The 22,537-nt window shown below is 50.8% G+C and overlaps 10 protein-coding genes across 10 annotated transcripts, besides 1 other annotated feature; 6 read left to right on the top strand and 4 right to left on the bottom strand.

The window, feature by feature from the left end:
* Positions 1-22,537: part of a sequence feature (contig 1.36 75..96901(1)) that runs on past both edges of the window.
* On the top strand, positions 555-3,177 carry ANIA_02227 (protein bglI; the record flags this gene model as incomplete). The annotated part of the gene is made up of 3 exons (XM_654739.1): positions 555-624; positions 683-1,289; positions 1,353-3,177. The coding sequence occupies 3 exons, from the start codon at positions 555-557 to the stop codon at positions 3,175-3,177; spliced, it is 2,502 nt and encodes an 833-aa protein (XP_659831.1).
* Positions 3,578-4,914, bottom strand: ANIA_02228 (uncharacterized protein; the record flags this gene model as incomplete). Its single annotated transcript, XM_654740.1, has 2 exons — positions 3,578-4,798; positions 4,846-4,914. The coding sequence occupies 2 exons, from the start codon at positions 4,912-4,914 to the stop codon at positions 3,578-3,580; spliced, it is 1,290 nt and encodes a 429-aa protein (XP_659832.1).
* On the top strand, positions 5,527-5,812 carry ANIA_11331 (uncharacterized protein; the record flags this gene model as incomplete). Its single annotated transcript, XM_050612987.1, has 2 exons — positions 5,527-5,544; positions 5,594-5,812. The coding sequence occupies 2 exons, from the start codon at positions 5,527-5,529 to the stop codon at positions 5,810-5,812; spliced, it is 237 nt and encodes a 78-aa protein (XP_050468832.1).
* met2 (homoserine O-acetyltransferase metE) lies at positions 6,022-8,023 on the bottom strand (the record flags this gene model as incomplete). The annotated part of the gene is made up of 3 exons (XM_654741.2): positions 6,022-7,485; positions 7,536-7,926; positions 7,993-8,023. The coding sequence occupies 3 exons, from the start codon at positions 8,021-8,023 to the stop codon at positions 6,438-6,440; spliced, it is 1,470 nt and encodes a 489-aa protein (XP_659833.1). The 3' UTR covers positions 6,022-6,437.
* Positions 8,341-9,903, bottom strand: ANIA_02230 (NAD(P)/FAD-dependent oxidoreductase; the record flags this gene model as incomplete). The annotated part of the gene is made up of 4 exons (XM_654742.1): positions 8,341-8,588; positions 8,660-9,233; positions 9,291-9,580; positions 9,636-9,903. The coding sequence occupies 4 exons, from the start codon at positions 9,901-9,903 to the stop codon at positions 8,341-8,343; spliced, it is 1,380 nt and encodes a 459-aa protein (XP_659834.1).
* Positions 11,121-12,995, top strand: ANIA_02231 (SAP domain protein; the record flags this gene model as incomplete). Its single annotated transcript, XM_654743.1, has 1 exon — positions 11,121-12,995. The coding sequence occupies one exon, from the start codon at positions 11,121-11,123 to the stop codon at positions 12,993-12,995; it is 1,875 nt and encodes a 624-aa protein (XP_659835.1).
* Positions 13,812-15,844, top strand: ANIA_02232 (OSTA/TMEM184 family protein; the record flags this gene model as incomplete). Its single annotated transcript, XM_050612988.1, has 6 exons — positions 13,812-13,854; positions 13,930-14,080; positions 14,153-14,450; positions 14,510-14,635; positions 14,683-14,832; positions 14,886-15,844. 6 exons carry the CDS (start codon positions 13,812-13,814, stop codon positions 15,744-15,746), a joined length of 1,629 nt encoding a protein of 542 aa, XP_050468833.1. The 3' UTR covers positions 15,747-15,844.
* ANIA_02233 (protein csnF) lies at positions 16,493-17,888 on the bottom strand. The gene is made up of 3 exons (XM_050612989.1): positions 17,548-17,888; positions 17,017-17,496; positions 16,493-16,965 (listed from the first exon to the last, which is right to left on the bottom strand). The coding sequence occupies exons 1-3, from the start codon at positions 17,816-17,818 to the stop codon at positions 16,556-16,558; spliced, it is 1,161 nt and encodes a 386-aa protein (XP_050468834.1). The 5' UTR covers positions 17,819-17,888; the 3' UTR covers positions 16,493-16,555.
* On the top strand, positions 18,049-19,989 carry ANIA_02234 (uncharacterized protein; the record flags this gene model as incomplete). Its single annotated transcript, XM_654746.1, has 1 exon — positions 18,049-19,989. One exon carries the CDS (start codon positions 18,049-18,051, stop codon positions 19,987-19,989), a length of 1,941 nt encoding a protein of 646 aa, XP_659838.1.
* ANIA_02235 (DNA-directed RNA polymerase III subunit C31) lies at positions 20,215-21,157 on the top strand (the record flags this gene model as incomplete). Its single annotated transcript, XM_654747.1, has 3 exons — positions 20,215-20,325; positions 20,459-20,705; positions 20,778-21,157. The coding sequence occupies 3 exons, from the start codon at positions 20,215-20,217 to the stop codon at positions 21,155-21,157; spliced, it is 738 nt and encodes a 245-aa protein (XP_659839.1).

A 22,537-nucleotide genomic window follows, 5' to 3' on the forward strand; every position in this document is an offset into this window, starting at 1 on the left:
TGACTGGCTGACGGCCTGTCTTTCCCATCTTTGTACAATCAACATCATAAGAATCACGGAGGTCGGGCCGAGTCGCCGATTACCTAGGCTGTGGCCAAGCAACCGGTCAATCTTCGGCAGAAGTCCCGTTCTCTTTTCAGCACCTTTCTTGTCAATGCTTGCTCTCCTCCCCACCGGTTTGATGCCAATTGTGTTCCAGCTCCGCCAATTGCATCTACTCTCATTCAGGCAATTCAGCCAGCACTGATCATGGGACGTCCTCAGTGGTCACTGATCGCTATTCTTGTGTGGAGCATCAACTTATGCGAAACTGATCAGCTATCGATGCGTTAGTCCGGAAAGACGGTGCAATGGAGAACTGGGGTTGGGATTAGTACGTATATCTCTAGTCTTTCTCCCCGTGGCTTCCTGGCATTCCTTGCTCTTTTCTTGTCATTTTATGCTTGTCAATTTCTGACCTGGTTTGCTAGTGCTGTGATTACCAGCGCAGATAGTTTCCTTTCGCCCTCCTGTAAAACGGAAGAATTTATCTCGGCTCATATACATCTCTCACAATGCCTCAATTGGATGTGGACAAGACGATTGAAGAACTTCGTCTCGGAGAGAAGATCGATCTTGTGTCAGGTAATCTTTCGACAAGCCTAGGCTGGGTGTTGCAAATAAGGGCTCACAGCTTCTATAGGGATCGACTTCTGGCATACTGCATCTGTCCCCAGGCTTAACATTCCCAGCCTGCGCATGTCCGATGGCCCCAATGGAGTCCGCGGAACGCGGTTTTTTAACGGTGTGCCAGCAGCATGTTTCCCCTGCGCTACTGCCCTGGGAGCAACCTGGGACACTGAATTACTGCACAAGGTAGGGCATTTGATGGGGGAAGAGGCCATTGCCAAGGGCGCGCACGTCATATTGGGTCCCACAATCAATACGCAACGATCGCCGCTGGGCGGCCGAGGGTTCGAGTCTTTCGCCGAAGATGGTGTTCTTGCCGGCCACTTGGCTGGCTACTGTTCCAAGGGAATCCAGGAAAAGGGCGTTGCCGCGTGCCTGAAGCACTTTGTGTGCAATGACCAGGAGCATGAGCGTTTGGCGGTCGATTCGATTGTTACCGACCGGGCTACACGCGAGATATACCTCTTGCCGTTCCAGATTGCGATGAGGATTTGCAAAACGGCCACAGTTATGACGGCTTATAACAAGATTAACGGTACCCATGTGAGTGAGAATAAGAAGTACATCACAGACATTTTGCGCAAGGAGTGGGGATGGGACGGACTAGTTATGAGTGACTGGTAGGTTCTTGAATCAGTCCTACCGGAATCATGTCTAAGCTGTTGCAGGTTTGGGACATACAGTACGTCAGAATCAATAATTGCCGGTCTCGACATAGAGATGCCAGGTAAGACACGCTGGCGGGGAGACGCCCTGGCACACGCCGTATCATCCAACAAAGTCCACGAGTTTGTCCTGGATGAACGTGTACGCAACGTTCTGAACCTTGTAAATTACGTTGAGCCACTGGGTATCCCCGAAAACGCAGAGGAAAAGGTTCTTAACCGCCCCGAAGACCAAGCCCTACTCCGACGGGCTGCGGCCGAGTCTATCGTGCTCTTGAAGAACGAGGATAACATCCTACCTTTCAACAAGGAGAAGTCCATCGCCGTGATCGGACCAAACGCCAAGATCGCCGCTTACTGTGGAGGTGGCTCTGCATCCTTGGATGCGTACTACACAATCACACCCTTCGAAGGCGTATCAGCACAGAGCAAGGGTGAGGTTCACTTCGCCCAAGGTTCATACTCATACAAGGACCTTCCGTTGATCGGCCACCTCCTGAAGACCGACGACGGCAAAACGGGCTTCAAGTTCCGCGTTTACGACGAGCCCGCATCCAGTAGCAACCGCGAACTCCTCCACGAGCTACACCTTGTCTCATCCCAGGGCTTCCTCATGGACTATCGCCACCCTAAGATCAAGTCTTACCTTTACTACGTCGACATGGAGGGCTATTTCACTCCCGAAGAGTCCGGTGTCTACGACTTCGGCGTTGTTGTCGTCGGAACGGGGAAACTCCTCGTGGATGATGAAGTCGTCGTTGATAACACCAAGAACCAGCGTCTCGGCTCTGCCTTCTTTGGAAACGGCACCGTTGAAGAAAAGGGCTCCAAGGAACTCATGGCTGGCCAGAAATACAAAATTACCTTCCAGTTCGGGACAGCACCCACCTCGGACATCGACACCCGCGGGGTGGTCATCTTCGGGCCTGGAGGCTTCCGCTTCGGCGCTGCCCGGCGCCAGACGCAGGAAGAGCTCATTTCCAAAGCTGTCGAAGTCGCCTCAAAAGCAGACCAGGTTGTCGTCTTCGCTGGTCTAACAAGCGAATGGGAAACAGAAGGGTACGATCGTCCGGACATGGATCTTCCCCCGGGTTCAGACGAACTGATTTCCAAAATCCTGGAGGTGAAACCCAACGCCGCCATCGTCATCCAGAGCGGTACGCCCGTGACAATGCCCTGGGCGCCCAAAGCCAAGGCTCTTCTGCAGGCTTGGTTCGGGGGCAATGAGTGTGGTAACGGCATCGCAGATGTGCTTTATGGAAACGTCAACCCCTCTGGAAAGCTGCCTTTGACCTTCCCCGTCCGTTTGCAAGACAACCCTAGTTACCTGAACTTCCGCTCAGAGCGAGGCCGCGTCCTCTACGGCGAAGACATCTATGTTGGGTACCGGTACTACGAGAAAGCCCAACTCCCGCCGTTATTCCCCTTCGGCCATGGCCTGTCCTACACGACTTTCACACGCGAGAAACTGGAGTTGAACACTTCTCCTGAAAAAGACAAACTGCAAGACGGAGAACCCATAACCGCCAGGGTGACCGTCACAAACACGGGCAAAGTCGCCGGCGCCGAAACAGTGCAGCTGTGGGTTGTGCCGCCCCCGACAGAGGTGAACAGACCTGTCCGCGAACTAAAGGGTTTTGCGAAGGTGCACCTGGAACCTGGAGAGTCAAAAGATGTCGAGATTGTGGTTGAAAAGAAGCTGGCGACGAGCTGGTGGGATGAGAAACGGGAAGCCTGGGCATCAGAGAAAGGAGTTTATTGGGTGCAAGTTACGGGGACGGGAGAGGGGGTTCTCACTGCAGAGTTTGAGGTTAAGAAGACGAGGTTCTGGACCGGATTGTGATTCCTTATCTTTAGAGAGTTGTGTACCCTGCACCATCCCCCTGCGGTACGCTCCACTATCATGACACTTACTAAAAATTCTCCATGTCATATGATATACTAGCTATGGTTGAGTATTGTTGGTCTCTAACCCTGAGCCGAGGTTTATTTCTTAGTTTTTCGCTTTATAGATATGTTCCTCCCGTGAATACGTACGTACTAACAGAATCCGATGTGATTCTCTGTAGATCAAACCTCAACTGATAGCTCAGCATCTTGCAGGGACTCCGTAGGTTTCTTGATCCGAAACCCACGACAATTTATAGAAATAAATAAAACAAAGATAAAAAGAAATAAGCCGCCCAAATGCCCAAACAGTGGAAAACACCCAACACCTGCACCCAGCCACTCGCTAACAGAACCTACTCACTCCCTTTTCCGAAGAGCCTACTGAGGTTTTTGACCAGCGGCACCTGATTCTTCAATCTGCGCGAGCCCGTATCTGTGCCCTTCCATCTGGATGGATGCAATGCCGCCTTGATACCCGTCCAAGATACACCTACCCTAGACCCGCTTCTTGACTTCTGAGAAGGAGAATTTCCTTCATTTCCATGATGTGTCTTGCAGATGTAACCGTCAGATGTACTCCGCTGCTTGTTCTGTTGCCGGGAAGGTTCCTGAGTAGGGTTGTATCTCATAATCCCTGGCGTCATCTTCGAGAGAACGGCGTGTTGGAGCGCTTTATTGCGCTGGGCTTCCTCGTCGGGCGTTAGGAGGTGGGCGATCCCGGCGGTATCAATTATAATGCTGCGGGACTTTCTTAAGTTGGAGTTTGCGTGAGCATAAGATGTGAAGGTGGGTTTCTGGTGTTGAGTTGCCGCGGAAACTCTAGTTAGCCCTAAGCTTGGGGAAGGGTGACTCGATAGGGTTAAAGTTTCAGAAGATAGATTTGTGATGGTGCTGGTTGGGTTGAGGAAAAGTTTAGTGTCTTCGATATCCTCCTTTCCGGGTGCTGATCCTGACGGGATGGGTGAGCTCGGGGATTCAGAAAGGAAGGCCTTTGTGGTTCGTGTCCATTTTGGTTGTCTGTATCCTGTTATCATGGCGCCTGTTGTAGACTTGGGTTCGTTTGTCCTAGGACTCTGAGTTGAGGATTGGGGATATGAGGGCTCGGTGCTGGTATTGGAGCATGATGTGCTTGTTCTAGGGTTGCTGAATATCGAGATATCCCTTGTGTCTCCGGTGTCTGACGCATCACCAGACTGGGAGTGTTGCACTCTCATAGTTTGTATACTCGGCTGTTGTGTGAGACCCACACCAGAGTCGTACCCTGTTGCCGAAGCCGTCTTTGGTCTGGGATTTGAAATTGGAGCCTTCAAGGCAAGCTGGGCTTCTGTTGTAATGCTTTCCCCCTGTTCATCTTGTGCCGCGTCGCGGTCCCCCTGGTTGTTAGCGAGAGAGGGGATTCCTTGTTCGATTTGGTACGCAAGTAAGGAACAGGAAAATCTGATTTTCGACTCTAGCTCTGGAGATATCTCTTGTCGACTAATAAATGGCGACGGACGTTTAGGGGGGGAAGGCGTGTCGACAAAATCATAGTACCGGGTGGGCTTTTCGTCTAGGGCTGCTGCGAACGTTGGTTTCTAGATCTGTAAGAGTGGGTTCGAAAGCAGTTATATCTGAAACTTACCTGCGAGCCGAATATAAGAGACAAAGAGGCGCGCCTCTTTGGAGCGGTTCTAGATAGAAGGACATCCATAGTGTGGATGGAACCATGTAGTTTGGCGTATACCGCCAAAGTATATGTAGTTGGACCACACAACTACAACGCACAGAGCAAAAACAATAAGGCTCCAGGCAACCGGTCCTGAGCAGTAAGCGTACAAAGGAAAAAGAATGTCAATAAATCAAGATCAGGCGAAACGAGAGAGGACCCAGCGCAATGGACTGGAATGCGGGGATATCAACAATGCTTCGAGTCGAGCCTCGACCGAATGCCGAGCGGGGTCTGAAAGCCTCCAGGGCTAATTCCACGAGCAGACGATGCAGAAACAGGAAATTCGAGATCTAAACGTGAACGGGCACCTAAACCGCTGATCTTTGGGCGAAGAGCTGCTCGAGCAATGCAAGCGTTGCGTTAAGAGAAGCCGAATAAAGAGCGTAAGGGCTGGTTAGCCGAACAGGGAAAGAGAGAATACTCCCAGAAAATACAGAAGGAATGACGGTGATGGATGAGAGAGGAAGAAAAAGATGAAGAAGAAAGAAAGCAGAAAACAGCAGCCCAAGGTCGCACGGCATCACGAGGCCCGTGAAACAAAGCCGGCAGTATCCTTGAACAAGCCTCCAGAGGGCGAATCTTGCAGCAAAAGCAATGGCTGTCATTTGCCAGGTGTGGGAAACAGACATACACTCTCTGAGACTCGACCTATTGGCCGCAGCCGGATCGCCGTCGTCATCTCGATGGTGGGAAGCCGCAGGATAAGGCGATGATCCCGGAAAGCAAACGGGGATTGCCGCACAAGGACTTCGCAAACGACTCGTGCCATATGGAGTCCCACAGAGGCCAACTGTCATCGTACGCTCGCAACGAGCAGGAGAACGTTCTTAGGCGTGAGCGTTGCGACCCATACCCGCAATATGGCCAGTACGCTGTTTGATTACTAGTGAGGCAAGTTTTATTTGATCTGTAGGAGTTCCTGCAAGGGGCAGCTGGGTTTGAAAGGGATGACTCAAGGGGCAATGTCCAACCTGACAAGTCATAATGGGCTGGTTTCGCCAGCCGGTGTTGATCGACTTGGCTGGGATCATCTACTGTTGCTGCAATAGCCTGCGCCGACTTCAGTGGAAGAGCGGAAAGAAAGAAGATAAAAGAAAAACCAAATAAATAAAAAGAAACGTTGAACACACTGCGTTCCTATGCAAACTATGCTGTAATATAGAATAATGTCCGGTTTTCGGAATACGGCCCATCACCCTCGCGAAATGCATCGCATGAGACCGACATGGTCGAGGGTTTGTGTGATGGGGAGCAGTTGGATGCTTCTTTACAGTCTGACCTGTGATGGTGGTTGCGAGAGAGGCAGTTGGATGCTCATCTCTCTGACTGGTTAAGAATGAAAATAACAAGGCTGCACCGCTACTCCCACAAAACTCTGAAAATGGCTGGGATCGCCGACGTGTACTCTCTTGACCGAGAGGAGGCGTGGGAACCGCTCATTCGTAGAGCATTGATGTGTCAAGGCTGCAATCTCTGCGCCAACGAGTGATGCTATGTGTGGTTTATTACCAGGCGGTAATATCTTCCACCTCCGCTTCTCCAAAAGTGCTGCTCTTGGTTAGCTTGCCAACACCGTCGATGGCGGCACCATCCGTGGGCGTCTTGGACATTATGTCGGGAAGAACCTCCCGGAAGAACTCCAGGATGTACTGATTGACCTGCTCGAATTGAAGTAGGAAGGCATCGTGGCCTTCGGGGCTGTCAATGCGTTTGAGTCTCGAGTCTGGGATGCCCTCGGCGATTTCTTTCTGTTCCTCGAAGGTGAAGAGCCCATCGCTCTCGATTCCCAGAACCAGGGCGGGTTGCTGGATCTGCGAAAGCGCCTCACGAACGGGATTTTCGGAGTCCGGACGGGCTCGGTGGCGAGAGACGTCATGTGTATCCAGCTTGCGAGTGATGGCGATGTAACAGTTGGCGTCGAACCGTTTCACAAACTTGTCTCCCTGGTAGCGAAGGTATGACTGGGCAGAAAAATAGGTCGCAGGTCGTTTCTGAGCATTTCCATCGGTAGTGCTGACACTTTTGCTGAAAGTCTTGGTCCCAGAGAACTGTGGGTCCATATACTGCACCTCGGTCTTCTCCGCAGGTTTCTCTGGCGCGGGAGAGTTACGGCCGCTCCAATTGCCCTTGTGGCCATCATTGTGGATCGCCCAATGCTCGTTCGGAGGAGTAGGTAGTCTTTCTGTACCATTGATGTTCTGCCGCTTCGACGGGTCTGGTACGTTTCGACCGAACCGAGACTCGAACGAATTACGGCTTCGGTAGGTCAGAAGGGCCGACATCCGGGCAGCACCAAGCCCAGCGGCAGGAGGTTCGTCGAATGAATAGTACCCATTTTCGTACTTGGGGTCGCTGTAGATGCTCTGGCGCTGCGCCTCCCCCCAGCTGATGCACCAGGCAGAGTGTCGTGCCGATGTCGCGATGGGAACGATGGCTCGAACGTAGTCCTTCCCAAAGTATGCATATTCAAGAGTGAGCATGCCGCCCATTGAGCCGCCAACTACAGCCGCGATTTGTTTAATACCAAGATCGTCCAGCACCATCTTGTGAATTCTTCAACTCGTTAGCACCATTTTGTATTATGAATGAATTTTGGCACTCACCTCACATCGTCACGGACAGTGGTAAGAGGGAACTCGGGCCCGTACAGGCCTTTTTCCGGGTTTCCATCCTTGTAGGTCACCGCACTTGCGCTTCCGTACGGACTACCGAGGCTATTGAGACAGACAACAAAGAACCGCGAGATATCGAAGGCTTGTCCGGGGCCGCCAAGTAGGGGTCCCCACCAGTCAGCCACATCAGCGCTACCACTCAAAGCATGGCAGATGACAAGAGCATTGTCACCACTCGGTGAGAGTGTTCCGCGGGTTGTATAGGCTACCGGAACGTTATAGAGGGTAACGCCGGATTCCAAGGTGAATGTTGGGATGATAACGATAGACTGGTCCTCGATCAGGGCTGAGAATGGGTTTTCAGGTTGGGAATCGACTCTCTCTACGGGATTTAGTAGCTGTTCAGCTCAAGAGGGGGGAGAAAGTAATCAGTGCGGGGGGTACTGACGGAGACGGGCGGTAGGCTGTTCTGTGGTCATTGTGCACCACAGGTTGGAGAGACAAGCAGTGTGGAAAGATTGAATTAATACGATACGACCAAAGGACAGACAAGAAAAGACGGAAATGAAATGAAATGGGTGGCGATGAGTTCAATAATCTAGATATTTCGGATTGCGAGGGGTCGCTTTTTATGCAGGAATTTTTGTACCCCAAGCTTAGCCAATGAGTCAATGTTCGTTGGGGACCAGTCAGCACCCATGAACTTCTTTCGGTACAACACATTCTCCGTGCTGTTTCTTGTGCCTCAGGCATAAATCCCGCACCTTTGTAACTGCTGAAGAAACATGTCGACTAGTTATGCGAATATATCCCCACCTTCACGACCACCGGCTGCTCTTTGGAGTCTCTGGGCCGTTGACTTGAAGACCCGAGGGAGGCCGGTATCCTCATAAGTGCGTCCCTTCAAAATCATGTCTGCAAGCCCTTTGGTGGCAAGGAAAATAACCGGCATACCATGCCCATCGTACCCCGCGCATATATATCGACCAGGCTGGTCAGGAACTTCGCCAACGTGAGGGGATGAGTCATAGGCGTATCCCATAACTGCCACAATCGTACCATCAGCATATTTATTCCCTTCCGAGATGCCTGATATAGCAACGTGGGATACTCACTGCCAGTCCAGATCTCTTTGACGTACGCGCCGCTTTCTTCCCAGCCCCTGAAAGTGCGTTGCATGAAATCGTCATAGTAGTTCTTTGCTGGTTCGATAAGCGTGCTATCATCAATTACCTTATACCACTGTTTCCTGTCTTCTTCAAATGTGTACTGAGCGCCACCAACAATGATACTTCCATCTGGGCGGGTGATTAGGTAGCTTTGCCCATTGCCCTCGGCAGACCTAATAAGATACGAATATGGTAGAAATGGGGCATCCTTGCCATCCGGAACTGTAATGTGACAGCAGATCCCTCGGCAAGGGACGATATTCGCAGAATACTGGGGAAGTAGTCCGGAAGTGTATGCATTAGTTGCGTATACCACCTTTGACGCGGTAATGGACCCTCGCGGCGTGTGGACGGAATGGAGGCCATCCTTGCTGGTCACTGACGTGACAGGAGTGAATGTTTGCACGTTGATCATGGGCGAGCTTGTGATTTTTGAGAGCAGCCCTAAGACCAGCTTATAAGGCCATAGAGTACCTGCCGTGTAGGAAATACACGCTTTCGCGCCTTTGACTCCGGAGATCTGGTGGTTTCAGCAGCTTCACCAACCGAGCCTGCGGCCTGCAACACATAGACTTACCTTCTCCGCGTATTTCTTGGAGGTATAATGGATGTCAGAGGTGTACTCAAGACCGTGAGCAACGAGCGCTTCATATGTCTTCCTTGCTTTTTCACCGTCGGCTTCATTCAGGTAAACGTTCATACATCTCGTCAAGTTCAGGTCACAATCAATATCTTCCTCGGCTATCAGGGTCTTGAGAGCTTTTATGTGCGCGATCTCGAAATTTGCGACCTCAGCACCGGCATCAAGGCCGTGTCTTTCGATATGCTTGGGGATATTTCCGTACAGGTCAGGACGCAAGTGGCCGCCTGTACCTCATATCAGTCTTGTAACAGTCAAGTAACTAGGAACACTTCAACTGACCGTTACGGCCGGTAGCTCCTGAGCATATCTGCCTTGCTTCCAAGATGGTAATTGCGGGGCGAGATTGGTCGGCGTGAGAAAGCTGTTTATAGAGGTGGTACGCGAGGCTTATTCCAGAGTATCCTGCGCCAATGATTACGATATCGCTCCGCTGAGGCAGCTCTGGCGTAGTTCGCAGGTCATCAAGCTGATGGAGCTCAGTGCGCCAGAAAGGTGCTGTGGGATTTGCGACTGGTAACGTGGGCGGTAATGCGGTTTCACTCTCCATAATTGAGAAGTCCCTGGTCTTCTAGCTCTTCTGACGCTGCCTGGTCTACTCTATATGTGCATTTAATAATGGGCGCTGTATAACTATTGGAAAGATGATTGTCAGCTGTGCGGGGAACATGGAGTAATCAGACGGAGCTCGCTATCATTAGCGCCTAATGTGAGCCACCTTTATTTACGCCCTGTTCAAACAGCTGCAGCTCAATATTCATGTTGATTTATATATTATCCAGATGAAAACCGGGCAACTGTGGATATTACATACCAGCCATTCTGCAGTACCTACTGCAGCCTGAACCCCGCCAGGTCATAATTCCTGTCGTATATAATCTATGCATTGACTATCGCCTGGACAAAGCCCGTTTCATCTGGGCCTGCGCTCGAAGGCCATCAAATCTGGTTATATCTGAATCAAGTGTGATGACTTTGAGGATTCCACCTTTTGGAATCTGTACGCTCAAGGGCAGCGGTAGTTGATATCCTGACAAAGTATTCACATATCTTGCTGACGTCCTTCAAGACTATGATTGCATGAAGAGATCTCTAGTGAGAAGTGTTTCTTATCTGTGAACTGCCAAGTGAGGCAGGTACCGGTTGCGATAGTAGTGGCAACCGAACGATTGTGCAAAGAAGCAGCCTCTAGTCAGTCTCTGCATAAGGAAACTAATCAGAGCTGAGGACACCCACTGACATGAGAGCCAGTGATAATTTCCGAAATGCAATTCTGTCTCGCATAATGACGTGCATGCGAGAATAGAACACAGGTAGTGATTTATCCCCCTTCCACCGAAAGGTGAAGTCTATTTCAGACTTTATTTCTCCAAGTATAGTATCCCGAGTCCGCATATTCTCATTGTTAGAGACTGCGCCACCTTATATACGAGAAGGGTCCTTGCTTACGATGAGAGATAGCCAGATCCCAGGGTGATGGCCATGCTTTTATATATCCTTTGGAGTGTGGTTCAGAAATGAATGAACTAATTCCACGGATGGGGAAGCTCCCGCGCAGCCCCACTCCTTCCGGATTCGGATTAGCTCTCCTGGCACTTGAAGCCGGGTCTCCTCCCCAGGCTGTCGCGTCGCATACGTACACTACCTTATTCTCCCACAGCGTCGTCCACTTTAGCCACTCAGAGTCATGATTGATCCCGGCTAATGCCACCATTATAGCCAGACAGATTTTACTTGATCATATCTCTTACCGACATTATCGCCGCCATGACCGATTATTCGACATGGAAGGTCACCGACCTGAAGGCGGAGCTGAAGCGACGTGGTATCCCCCAGACCGGGTTGCGCTTGAAAAAGGAAATAATCGAAAAATTAGAGGCAGAGGATACTAAGGGTTCAGCAGGAGGCGTACAAGAGGCCACTACTGCTGAGCCAGAGCGAGACGGGCAGGAAACGTCGCAACCCGGCGAACCCGGCGAACCAGAAACCCCAATCGCAACCGAGAAAGCGGACGATGATGGCGCGCAGACGCAAGACACCGCAGCTGCTCCAGCTGCCCAGTCCGAGCCGACGGTGGCTGAAGAGAAGCTAAACGGACTCATAACCCAAACGTCTCCACCGAAGCCTGACGGTTCAACCGGCCAACCCTCACAACATTCGCAGGCGCAAGAGCCGCAAGCAGAAGCGGATGAATCTCAGCAGAGCAATAAAGAAAGTGACGCTTCTGCCAAGGAACCAGAAGCAGAGATTGCCACCCAGCCGGCGGAGGAGAAGGCGGAGGAGAAGGAAACGAGAACCAATGTCGAGGACGAATCCCAAACCGAAGCCCTTAGCAAGCCAGTTGAGCAGGCTCCTGGCACTACTGATGAGGCAGAGCCCAAAATCGTACAAGATGGCGGGAAAAAAACAGAGCCTACCGATACGCAAGTCGCTGCTCTTGGAGCCCAAACGCCTGGGGTCAACACGGGATTATCGACCCCCCTCCCCGCGGAGGAGCTTATTGACGACGTCCGAAAGAGGAAGCGTCGCAGTCAAAGTCCTGCTCCTCATCTGGAAGAGGTTGCAAGAAAGAAAGCTAAATCCGCGGAGAAATCCGCATTGCCGACCCCCGATGAATCCATATCCGCCTCGCACGATGATATGCAGCAGCCGCCCGTCCAGAGTCCAACTCCGGAGGGGAAAAGCCCCGAGACGCCAGCCAAAAAGAATACACCACAAAAACAGGATGTGCGCTTCAAAGGCTTATTTAATTCTATTGGACCAGAAAGGACCCGACCGCCACAGCCACCGGTTGATACAGAGATGGAGGACGTCACAGTTGAACCCGCTCTACATGCTGCCACCGCTGCATTGTATATAGACGGCCTTATGCGACCACTCCAACCTGCTGCCCTCAAGAACCACCTGCTCTCGGTTGCATCTCCCCCAGGGGAGTCACCAAACCCCGATCTGATCGTCGATTTCTACCTGGATCCCATTAAGACTCATTGTTTTGTCACGTTCGTCGATGTTTCGACAGCATCTCGCGCACGTAGCTCTCTTCACGGTACAGTATGGCCGGATGAAAAGAACCGAAAGAGCCTTTTTGTCGATTTTATTCCCGAGCACAAAGTCCAGGACTGGATTCGGATGGAAGAGGATGCCCGCGGTCAGCGTGGTCGCCCTCCCCGTTGGGAAGTTAAATACAAGAGAGGTGACGAGGTTGAAGCGATCCTCGAGCAGATTGACCCTGAAAACGCTGGCACTCATACCTCCCGTGGCTCAGCACCAATCGAGCTTTCACAGCCCACGGACCGGCGCCCGAACGGGCCGTCCGAAACGGGCACTGGCTCTCTTCCTGCGCAAGGATTCGAGTCACTGGACCAACTCTTCGAGTCGACTACTACGAAACCTAAACTCTTCTACCTTCCGGTCCCGCGAGCCGTTGCGGATCGGCGCCTAGACAGATTCGATGACTTACTGCGGAAAGGCTCGTTTCCACGACGCGGCGGAGATGAAACTCGCAAGTATTCGTTCGTGGATGACGACTCGTTTGTTGATCTAGGGCCCGAGTTTGCCGGCCGTGGAAGAGGCGCAGCTCGAGGACGAGGCCGCGGTGGAGCATTTGTTGACTCGCGAAGAGATAGAAGGGACTGGGATTAAAAATCTATGGCAGGTCTCCCTATTCGGTGCTTTAACATTGTTATTAGTAGGCCACATTGCATGTTACTGCGGGGGGTTTTTTTTGCTCTGCTTTACTGTACTATAATAAGAGAAATTCGGGGGCTGAAGGAGAACCAGTGTGTACCTTTTACTGCAACTATATGGCTAGAACTACCAACGTTGCATGGCTGTGCAGGCGACCAGGATGCATGGCTTGGCAGGTGAACGCGTGCGTGGTTAGAGTGGGTGTCAGCCAGCTTGTCCAAAGCTTAGCGATCTTGTTTTTTTGCTGCTGCCTTATGAGGGTATGACGATGAGATTGACGACTAACAGCCTTTTATATTCACAATTTATTTATTCCGACGCTATATAAACAGTTGAAATTGAGTCCTTCAGTCTTCAGACATTCTAAATATAGATTCGGTGTTTCACTAACTCAAGGGTTCTTCAGCCACCTCCAGGTCATTATAATCAACTTCCCCTTTTGGGCTTCTGAGGGGCCTCTGAGTAGTTTGTGACGGGTTGGGGAACGTGAGCCTCTCTCAGGCTCCATCCCGCGCGAACTGGGCACCATCTCTTCTCATTTACATTTTCTCAGACTTTTGAACTCGCCGAATCCAGTGCTCAAGAACCGAGGACAAGCCCTCGACAAGCAAACACTGCAAATCCAGAGCCGTCGCGTGGTTCCAGGGGTTGATCTACCGCGACTCCGCTGACTCCACGGGCGGCCCAAAATAGTTGCGCTTGAACGCTTCAGCCTTCCTCCGTGCACTTTTTCTCGCACCTCATTTTTGAGGGGTTTCAAATACAGCGAAAATGGGTTGGCCGGTCTGCAATACCACGGAGGAGGATGAGACCAGTATGCTTGCATTGTTGTGTTTTGTTGTATGATCGACTCGATGTGATCGCTAACTGATATACGTGTCGATCATAGTCCATGAGATTGACTTATGGGATAATGGACTTACTTTTCACGAACTCTGTGTTATTGTGGTTGGCGTCTTCGCCATCATCGCCGGCCTTATATCTTTCTACCTTATTATGCGACATGCCACCCATTACAGCAAACCCGTCGAACAACGGCAGTACGTGCACCGACCGTTTTTCGTCCGCCTCGTTTATTTTCCGATGCTAACCATGTCCTTGCCTTGTTTTAGTATCATCCGGATCCTGCTCATGATACCAATCTATGCCCTCGTCTCCTGGCTCAGCACCTACTACTACAAACATGCCGTCTACTACAGTGTACTGGGCGACTGCTACGAAGCGTTCACAATCTCGGCTTTCTTTGCGCTGCTCTGCCATTATATCGCGCCCGATCTGCACAGCCAGAAAGATTACTTCCGCGGGATACAACCGAAAAACTGGGTTTGGCCTCTAACTTGGCTTCAGAAATGCTCGGGTGGGAAGAACGGGATATGGAGGGTTCCGCGGAGTGGTTTGACGTGGTTTAATGTAGGGACGCCAGGAGACATTGTGCGCGCGCGATTGGAGGTGCTGACATGGTTTGTTAGGTCATTTGGGTTGGCGTCTTTCAGTACTGTTTTCTTCGCGTACTGATGACCATTGTGGCAGTCATCACGCAAAAGTTTGATTTATATTGCGAGTCGTCCCTCAATCCGGCTTTCTCTCATATCTGGGTAGGTGCCGCGCGGAAGCTTCGTGAATGGGTGCTGACATTATCAAGGTGCTGGCCATTGAGTGTGTTGCCGTTACTATTGCAATGTACTGTCTCATCCAATTTTACATACAGATCAAGGACGAAATCAGCGAGCACAAGCCTTTCTTGAAGGTTGCGTCGATCAAACTCGTCATCTTCCTGTCATTTTGGCAATCGGTAAGTGTCAAATCTGTATGTTCCCGAACTACCATTGTTGATTCAGTTTTTAGAGTTTGATATCGTTCTTATACTCCGCTGGCGTTATCAAATCGTCGAAAAAAATCGCAGCCCCTGATCTCAAGGTCGTGCTTGCCGAACTAATCATCAGCGTTGAAATGGCCCTCTTCGCCGTACTGCATCTTTGGTCATTTCCGTGGAAACCGTACGCAATCGGATTCCAAAGAGATGAGGTCACCGACATGTACGGCAATGGGAAGCGCACCTATCAAGGCGGACGCTGGGGAATGGGCGCTCTTCTAGACGCTCTCAATCCTCTTGACCTCCTCAAAGCTGTGGGTCGCAGTATGCGCTGGTTGTTCGTTGGTCGAAAGAAGAGAATGTTGGATCCCAGCTACCAGCTTTCAACCGAGCCTGCCGGCCTCGACCAAGCGGGAAGCACACAACGTCTAGCTGATACCAGCTACGGGGGCTCTGGTGCTTTAAAGGCCGACGCTGCTTCAAACCGCTACGGACATCAAGCAGATGAAGAAGGAGAGGTGCTCCTGTCCCACGCCCAGCAAAACCCATCCACTAGCGACCTAGGAGACGTAGGATCGGCACCTCCACATTACTATCAGGACGACCGTAATCAGCACTATCATGCCAACACCAGATCAGATCACGATTACCTGGTAGAATCAGACCTACACTCGCACTCTTCTCGCCCGATATCCCCATTCGAAGAGGTACATTACATCCCATCTAGGTCTCCCTCGGATTCAGACGGCAGCTATTATCCTCCTCAATCTGGCCGTCAAAATGATCACGCCCGCTTCCCCTCATCCACTGAACTTCAAGAGCAACCTCCAATCCCGCTACCGGAATCTTATCAACCCCCACATACAAGATACGACCCTCATGGACGTCGTTAAGCAATACTTAAAGTCGCTGGCGTGCTTGTCTTATTATTGCATTTCTTTGTTTACGTGCCATTTCTCTAAAGCTCTGTTTCAATGTTGATGTTACTAGAACAATACCCTGCATGTATGATATGGTTTAGGCGTCCTCTTTTATGTCATGAACTGGAACGATATAGACTTGTATATCTAGCTGTAATCACAAGGATGGTAGCATGACAGCTCTTATTACTCCAAAGCCACAATTAGAAACACCTCTTATGATAGTCGAGTACAATGCCAACCTTGGGCCCGATGAATTGCAATTCGTTCGTTTCGTCAATTTGTGGCTGCAGGTCTTGGATTATCGCACAGACGCTGACGTAACGGCTATTTCCCCCTACCCTTGTTGAAACTGTATGAAGCACGACGACTGCTCTGAGGGCCCCTTTCATCTTACCGAGGAATGAGTAACGCACTCCGTGTGAATATGGTAGCTGAATATAGCATCTGGCGTAGATAGGGTATCTGACAAAAAGCCCTAACTTTGCATCGGATATGCCCGGCAAGACCTAGGGGCTTAACTTCTGCGTAGGAAATCAGCATAGGCGACTGTCGAGTGTAAACGTAGCTAGCTATGCAAGACAAATCCATAGATAATCATTGGTTTGATACAGTCTTTTTATTCTTTTGTTTGATTTACACCTTCACAAAAAACCAAGCATCTTTTTACTCCTCCCTAGCCTACTAGATGACGAGAACGAGCACTATTCGGACAAGCATCGCATAGAATTACCCTCGAAATCACCATATATTCTTGTGGTTGGTCTTAATAAGCTAAGTCATTATCCGAGTGCCACGCCATCCCGGCCCAGAATATCATCCTCGTATCGGCTCTGGGCCCCCAATTGCTTTCGGTTCCGCCTTACACTATTCACAATCGCCGTGCGCTTGCCAACCTCCCTCATCCCATTGACACTTTGGCTGAGTTGGCCGAGCAAGGCTACAAGGCTAACATCGTTGTTTTGTGCAAGAGTCTCCGCTGAGAAAGCGCTTTGTTCATGTGGAGTGAGGAGAGAGAGATTTGACAAAAGAGAGTTAATATCTCTGAGGATGGTGTGGTCCGGTTTTGTTGCGGAATCTTTCTGACCTTCTTCCGAGGACGGAGATATGCTTGACAAATAGGACTTGATGAGGGATATTCGGGACTCCAGGGTCCGGATGGCGTTCAGGCGTGTGTTGAGAGAGGCGATCACTAGTGGTGATTGTTAGCCCGTGTCGTGTGCCAATTGCGGATTGCACTTACGTTCTTCTTCTTCTGGTGAGAGAAGGTCGGTGTTTGCTGGCTGCTGCTCCTGCTTATCAGAGTCTATTTGAGAAGAAGGTGCAGCTACAGTTGAGGTTTCAGTAGCAGCTGCATTTCTTGCCGTACGAGCCACTGTATCGATTCCAATCATCTCCGCCTCTCCAGTCTCAATAGTGTATGGTAGTTCCCTGAACCGGATATTCAACAGCTGTTCCTCGCCGTCCACCTGCATGGCTTTCCCATTCTCCGTGACACTCTCTCCCTCGTAGACGCTCTCGTAGATGGTCAGCGGCAGCTTCCCTTGAGATTGTGACGCTCCCTGGACTTGGGATGGATGGAACGTGAGAAATACTGCGGACTCGTTGTGATTTTGGAGAATCTGGCGATGAATCGGCAGATGTGCTGTTGTCGGCCCGGAGGGAGGAGCTGTCGACCACCATCCGATAAGGTCTAGAGCTGGTACCTTGTGTACATCCTTGACTGCGTTTGGTCAGCGACTGCGTTTGTAGTTGTCGGCGTACGTTTTCGTACATTGTTTCACTCGGTCAACGAACCACTCATTGGGCAGCTGAGCTTCGCCGTTTGGACCTATTTCCACCACACACTCAAAGCCATGTTCGACTGTTATCTCACGCCCATTATGTTGGCCTAGCAGGCCCCCAACAATGGGTCCTTGCTGTGACCGTGCAGCATGCCGGGTAATATGGTCGGAAATTGTGAGAAGCGCGAGCGGATGTAGCTGGATGTGGAGACCGGAGTCTGATGACTTTTGGGACAGAATGGATATGGCTTCGTCTGGCATCTTGCGTGTGTGTATGCGTGTTGTTTAAAGGTGCGATTAAGGCCGTAGTTGGCCAGCTAATTGTTATCAGATAGTTTGGTGGTCATGGTTGATAAGCTCTCTCCCCGGCTCAAGAGGGGGCCCAGGTCGGCCGAGTTTGCTTTGTTTGCATGAGAAGCTTCCCCGCCAACATTGCCGATTCTCACATCTCACTTCCAGCTCTCAGCATTCAAAAGTCATCTTCCGCAAAAATGGCAGTTCCATCTACGTATGATGAAGTGGCAACTCATTTACGACAGGTCCAAAGCGACCCTTCTACCAGGCTTGATCAGACAATCCTCGATAAGCTAAAGCTGGAGCTTACAGAGAGTACGGACCGTAAAGTCCCCGCAGCACTGTTGACACAGATATCGCAGCTCCTACCTGTCCTCCAAGAAGACCCTACGCCTGTCACCACCCTTGGTATCAAGTCCGCTGTCTATTTCAGCTTTGCTGACCTTTGCGCCATCGACCCTCCTATCAATTTCATTGCCGGCTTTCGAGCCCCGTCACCACCTATAAACGAGCTAGCATTGACGTTGTTGCGCAAAGCGGGAGATCACCCAAGCGATGCTGCGATAGTTGCTGGCGATCCGGAACTGGTCACATCTCTTGTGGAACTTTGGCTTTCTACATCCTCAACTGCTGTCGCTCAGGCGGCATTCGATGCTCTCTGGGCGCTCCTAGAAGTCGACCAGACGAGCACACTGGAGAATGGAGCGGAAAATGGATTTGGCGGCCAAGGCCTCATGTGGAGAAGGGTTTTCAACGACAGAGATGTTTACGGGCGTCTGTACTCCTTTTGCAGTCTCGCCGATACTACGTCCAGCGGCCTGTCAAACCGCGAAAAGACTGTGGCCCAGGGCAGACTAATGAGCTTCTTGGTGAAAGCAGGGGGTCTACGCTGGGACTATGTCTCAAGCTCGCACGTACCGGATGTTGAGGCCAAATATAAAAGCAAGAGCCTGTTGCACTTCGCTGCTTGCGAAATGGTTGATCAGGGTGATGTTTTGATGCACATGACACAGCTGAACTTTTTCCGCGACCTACTAGAACTCGAAGCTCCCAACCTGACGTCTAGAACCGTCGTACAGTCAGCATCTACATTCTCCTCCCCGGCTCTCGACTTTCTCATTTCGCACAAGATCCACGACACTCTGCTGGAGTATTATGTGGATGAATCGAAATTGGACCCCGTGGATTTAAGTTTCCTTTGTGGTCCAGTCATGGCTTACGTCGCTCAATATGCTGAGCTCTACCCTAACCACCTTTTGCAGAACCCCCAGGCATTATTAGATCGCATTCTCTCTCGGATTGATGCTTCTCTCTTAATTTCATCCTCACAGTGGGCACATGGACCTGTACCAAGCGGTCAACTCAACGTCCTCTCATCTCTCCCAAGGGTGCTACTGTTGGAGGCCAGCAGAAAGGGCGTAAACCCCATCTTTTCCTTACCAACAAACCCTCCGAATCAGGAGGTGTTCAACGCGCTGGGAAAGATTTTCCATGGGCCTCCGAAGCATACCATATCTGACTCATTGGACCTCAATATCTCCGGACAAACAGCAACCGACTGGAATAAAGAAGCGGCAGCCGCCCGCGTTCTGTACTTTCTCTATCAAAATCATCGTCCGTCGTTATGGGAGGATGTCGTCGCAGCAGCTGATATTTTGGCGATGAAGGACATCTCTCTCGCGGCCATATCATTCATGCTCGCTATAGTCACCGCTAATTGGCAGACATTATCATTCGACTTCACCTCATCCGTTCATGGGACATCTCGGTACCAGCTTCCGTCAGAGGAAGATCTCGGTCGTTTGTCTCCGGCAACGCAAGGCGTCCTTCCTCCGTCAGGTGCCTGGGTTGCCATCTCTCCCCCAGCTCTAACCACCCTGTTACCTTTTCTATTCAAACCACCTCGTTCGTACTCCGAGTTTGTGGCCGGTGGAGCGGCTGACCCACAGAATGCTGTCTGGAAGGTTGCGACAGCGAGGTACGAGGTTCTAGTCGCCTTGTATAGGTCTATTCAAAGCATAGAGGACAGAGCGTCGGACCTTGAGGATATTGTACGCACTTTGAAGAAGAGGGTAGACGACGGACCTCTTGGTCCTGGAACTCAGACAATTGCCCAGGTGGAGACGGTAGGCCTATAGAAATCGCAAGGGAATAAAAATCTCTGTCACAGTTATATCCTCGTATTTCCCTTCTATGTATACGAGATATCTAAAGCAAGCGGCCTGGAATGGTGCTCCGAGCCCTAATTTCGATGCGTTTTGGCCCCGCCAAGGCGGTGAGTCAAGCTCCGCCGGAACTTTTCTCGCAGCCGCGGTCATCTCCAGACAGCTTTCTTTTCCTTTTAATCATATCTTACAAAGACCATGTCGCGATTTGGCGCAAAGAAGGGCAGAAAGCTGCCCGGCTCAGAATTTACATGGGATGGCACAGATGCGAACGGAGAGGCAGACACAGCACCTACGCCCTTATTTCCTGTACGTTAAGCACCTCCCACCTTCTGGGCTATGACAAAATCAAACTTTCATGCGCGATCTTCTGCCCTTTGTGTGCATATGCATACGTGCCTCATCGCATTCCATTCGGTTATGGTCTGACCCGTCTATATAGAAATACAACATCCCACAGCCACGGCCCCTAAGCGCCCGCGAAAAAACTCAAGTCGACCTCTACCGCACCCTCCGCGAACGCTTCCATGACGGGCCCTACTATTCGATTCTCGGTGTCTCTGCAGGGGCGGCAGGGTACACGGGTAGCTCCAAGGCTAATTTCGACCCGTTCAATGGCATGCAAAGTTATTCCGGGAAGTACCAAAAGAAGAAAAGACTTGTGCCGAAGATACAGGGGAGGCCATATGGTAAGCCACCCTAACTCATAGTCGTTCATTACGTTTGGTGTGTAAGGATGCTGATATTTGAGCGTCGCGCAGTCATGAAATTCTTCCCTCGCGAACTCTGGACGACCATCCAACCGAACTACAAGCCCGACGGCATCTTAGACGGCTACGTCCCGCAGACACTACAGACTGGAACAAAACGTGGGTTCGAAGAAGACGATGAAGATGAGGACTCTGCAAAGCGCCGACGAGAAGACGGTGAGGAGGGCGAGGATTTGGAGAACAACGGTCTCCTGGAAGACGAGGAAGATCAGGAGGGCGAGGAGGAGATTGAGGACGATGACTTTGAGGATGACGATGATGAGATGGGAGGCGACTACAACGCAGAGCAATACTTTGACGGCGGTGACGACGAATATGGAGATGATGGGTTTGGCGATGGAGGGGGCGGTGGCGACGAGGACACCTATTAACCACGCGGTGTATAAACGGATGGATACCCTTGCTGAGATTCTTGGAGTTTGGCTTTCTTTCCATCGAAGCGGTTACATAGCATACTACTGGAGTTGGTTGAGTTGTTTCGTTGACATGATTCCGATCACCAGCTTATGAGCATTTCTTTATCATTATTTCTCTGCTTTTGTGGTATCAGCTCTCAAAACATCTCAAGAATACCCCTAATCGATTCTGATATCCTCATAGACCTCCGCTACCGGTCCTATAAGCCACAACTAAACGACACAGCGACATGACGTGTCATCAGGCCAGGGCCATTATGATCCTCCAATTGAACCCTGAGTTACTGAAAAATTCATATACTGAATATGACTGAGACATCGTGGCGCTGCTAGCACTTCCGTGATATTGCACTAGTCCTGGCTGTGTAAATACGTTCATATGCGCATGGCCACCTGCAGATGCAAGATACACTCCAGTATCCACAGATGAACTGTAGTTCGTCCGAAACATTTCTCTAAGCTGCCCCACCCCGTCATGACCAGGATGCCGGCTCTACTTAGTTCCCCTGCAGTGTCTCGTGTAGTCGCACGGCAGAGTAGTGCATCTGAGGTGTCTGCGGGGAACGCTCAGAGATGACCGCGCGGTTCGGCGATAACGGCCTCAAATCCGCAGCCTACTGGATTCTGTAAATGGAGGCCGGTAGTAGATGAGGCGAAATGGCGAATTAGTGTCCTTTCCTCTCGTTGAGTCATATTGAGGGACCGCTGCTTCCTGACTCCAAGGCAGTTTACAGGATTGATCTACAGTTTTACCGCTAGCAGGACACCAATCCTATCACTTCGAACTCTGAACGACTATCCTTAGTGTAGACTCTAGAGGCACACTCGAGGCACACTCTAGTGGCAACCTAGTGACCTCTCAGCGAGGAAGTTGCCTAAAGGCCGACCTAGTAGAGTATCATATCATAGTTTTATACTATATGGTTGATCTCACAATCAATTGTCCAACTGCCTCACTTCTACCTCATAGAATTACAATATATGTAGAATTCCCAAGATGATATCCGACCTCCATTCACAGTTACCGGATCAACTTTCCGTATATTGCCTCGTGTCAATAGAGAGGAACGCTTCAACCTCACGATCTCGCCGCCGGACCCCCTAAGCAGGCCGAGCCTTTGCATATAGTATGGACGGGGCTCGTAGCGGGCTCGTAGCGCACAACACATGGTCGAATCACCCGGCAGCTGAATTAGATAGATCACACCTCCCAATTCATTAAATGATGCCTGAGACGGGTGATGCGCAGGCTAGCAGATTTGAGCAATCCAGATCGAAGTGACTACTGGACAGTACGGAGTACTGATCTACCATATGAAGGGTCCAAGGATCGGG

The sequence above is a fragment of the Aspergillus nidulans genome, chromosome VII (genome assembly GCF_000011425.1).
Source record: "Aspergillus nidulans FGSC A4 chromosome VII".
In the NCBI taxonomy this organism is placed as follows: Eukaryota; Fungi; Ascomycota; class Eurotiomycetes; order Eurotiales; family Aspergillaceae; genus Aspergillus; species Aspergillus nidulans.

What these genes read in the sequence shown, in the direction of transcription:
- ANIA_02233 (XM_050612989.1), bottom strand. Translation starts at nt 17,818, where the DNA reads ATGCCAGACGAAGCCATATCCATTCTGTCCCAAAAGTCATCAGACTCC. An exon ending in CGTTGACCGAGTGAAACAAT is followed by an intron (nt 17,497 to 17,547) that starts GTACGAAAACGT and finishes GACCAAACGCAG; the next exon opens with TCAAGGATGTACACAAGGTA. An exon ending in CTCACCAGAAGAAGAAGAAC is followed by an intron (nt 16,966 to 17,016) that starts GTAAGTGCAATC and finishes AATCACCACTAG; the next exon opens with TGATCGCCTCTCTCAACACA.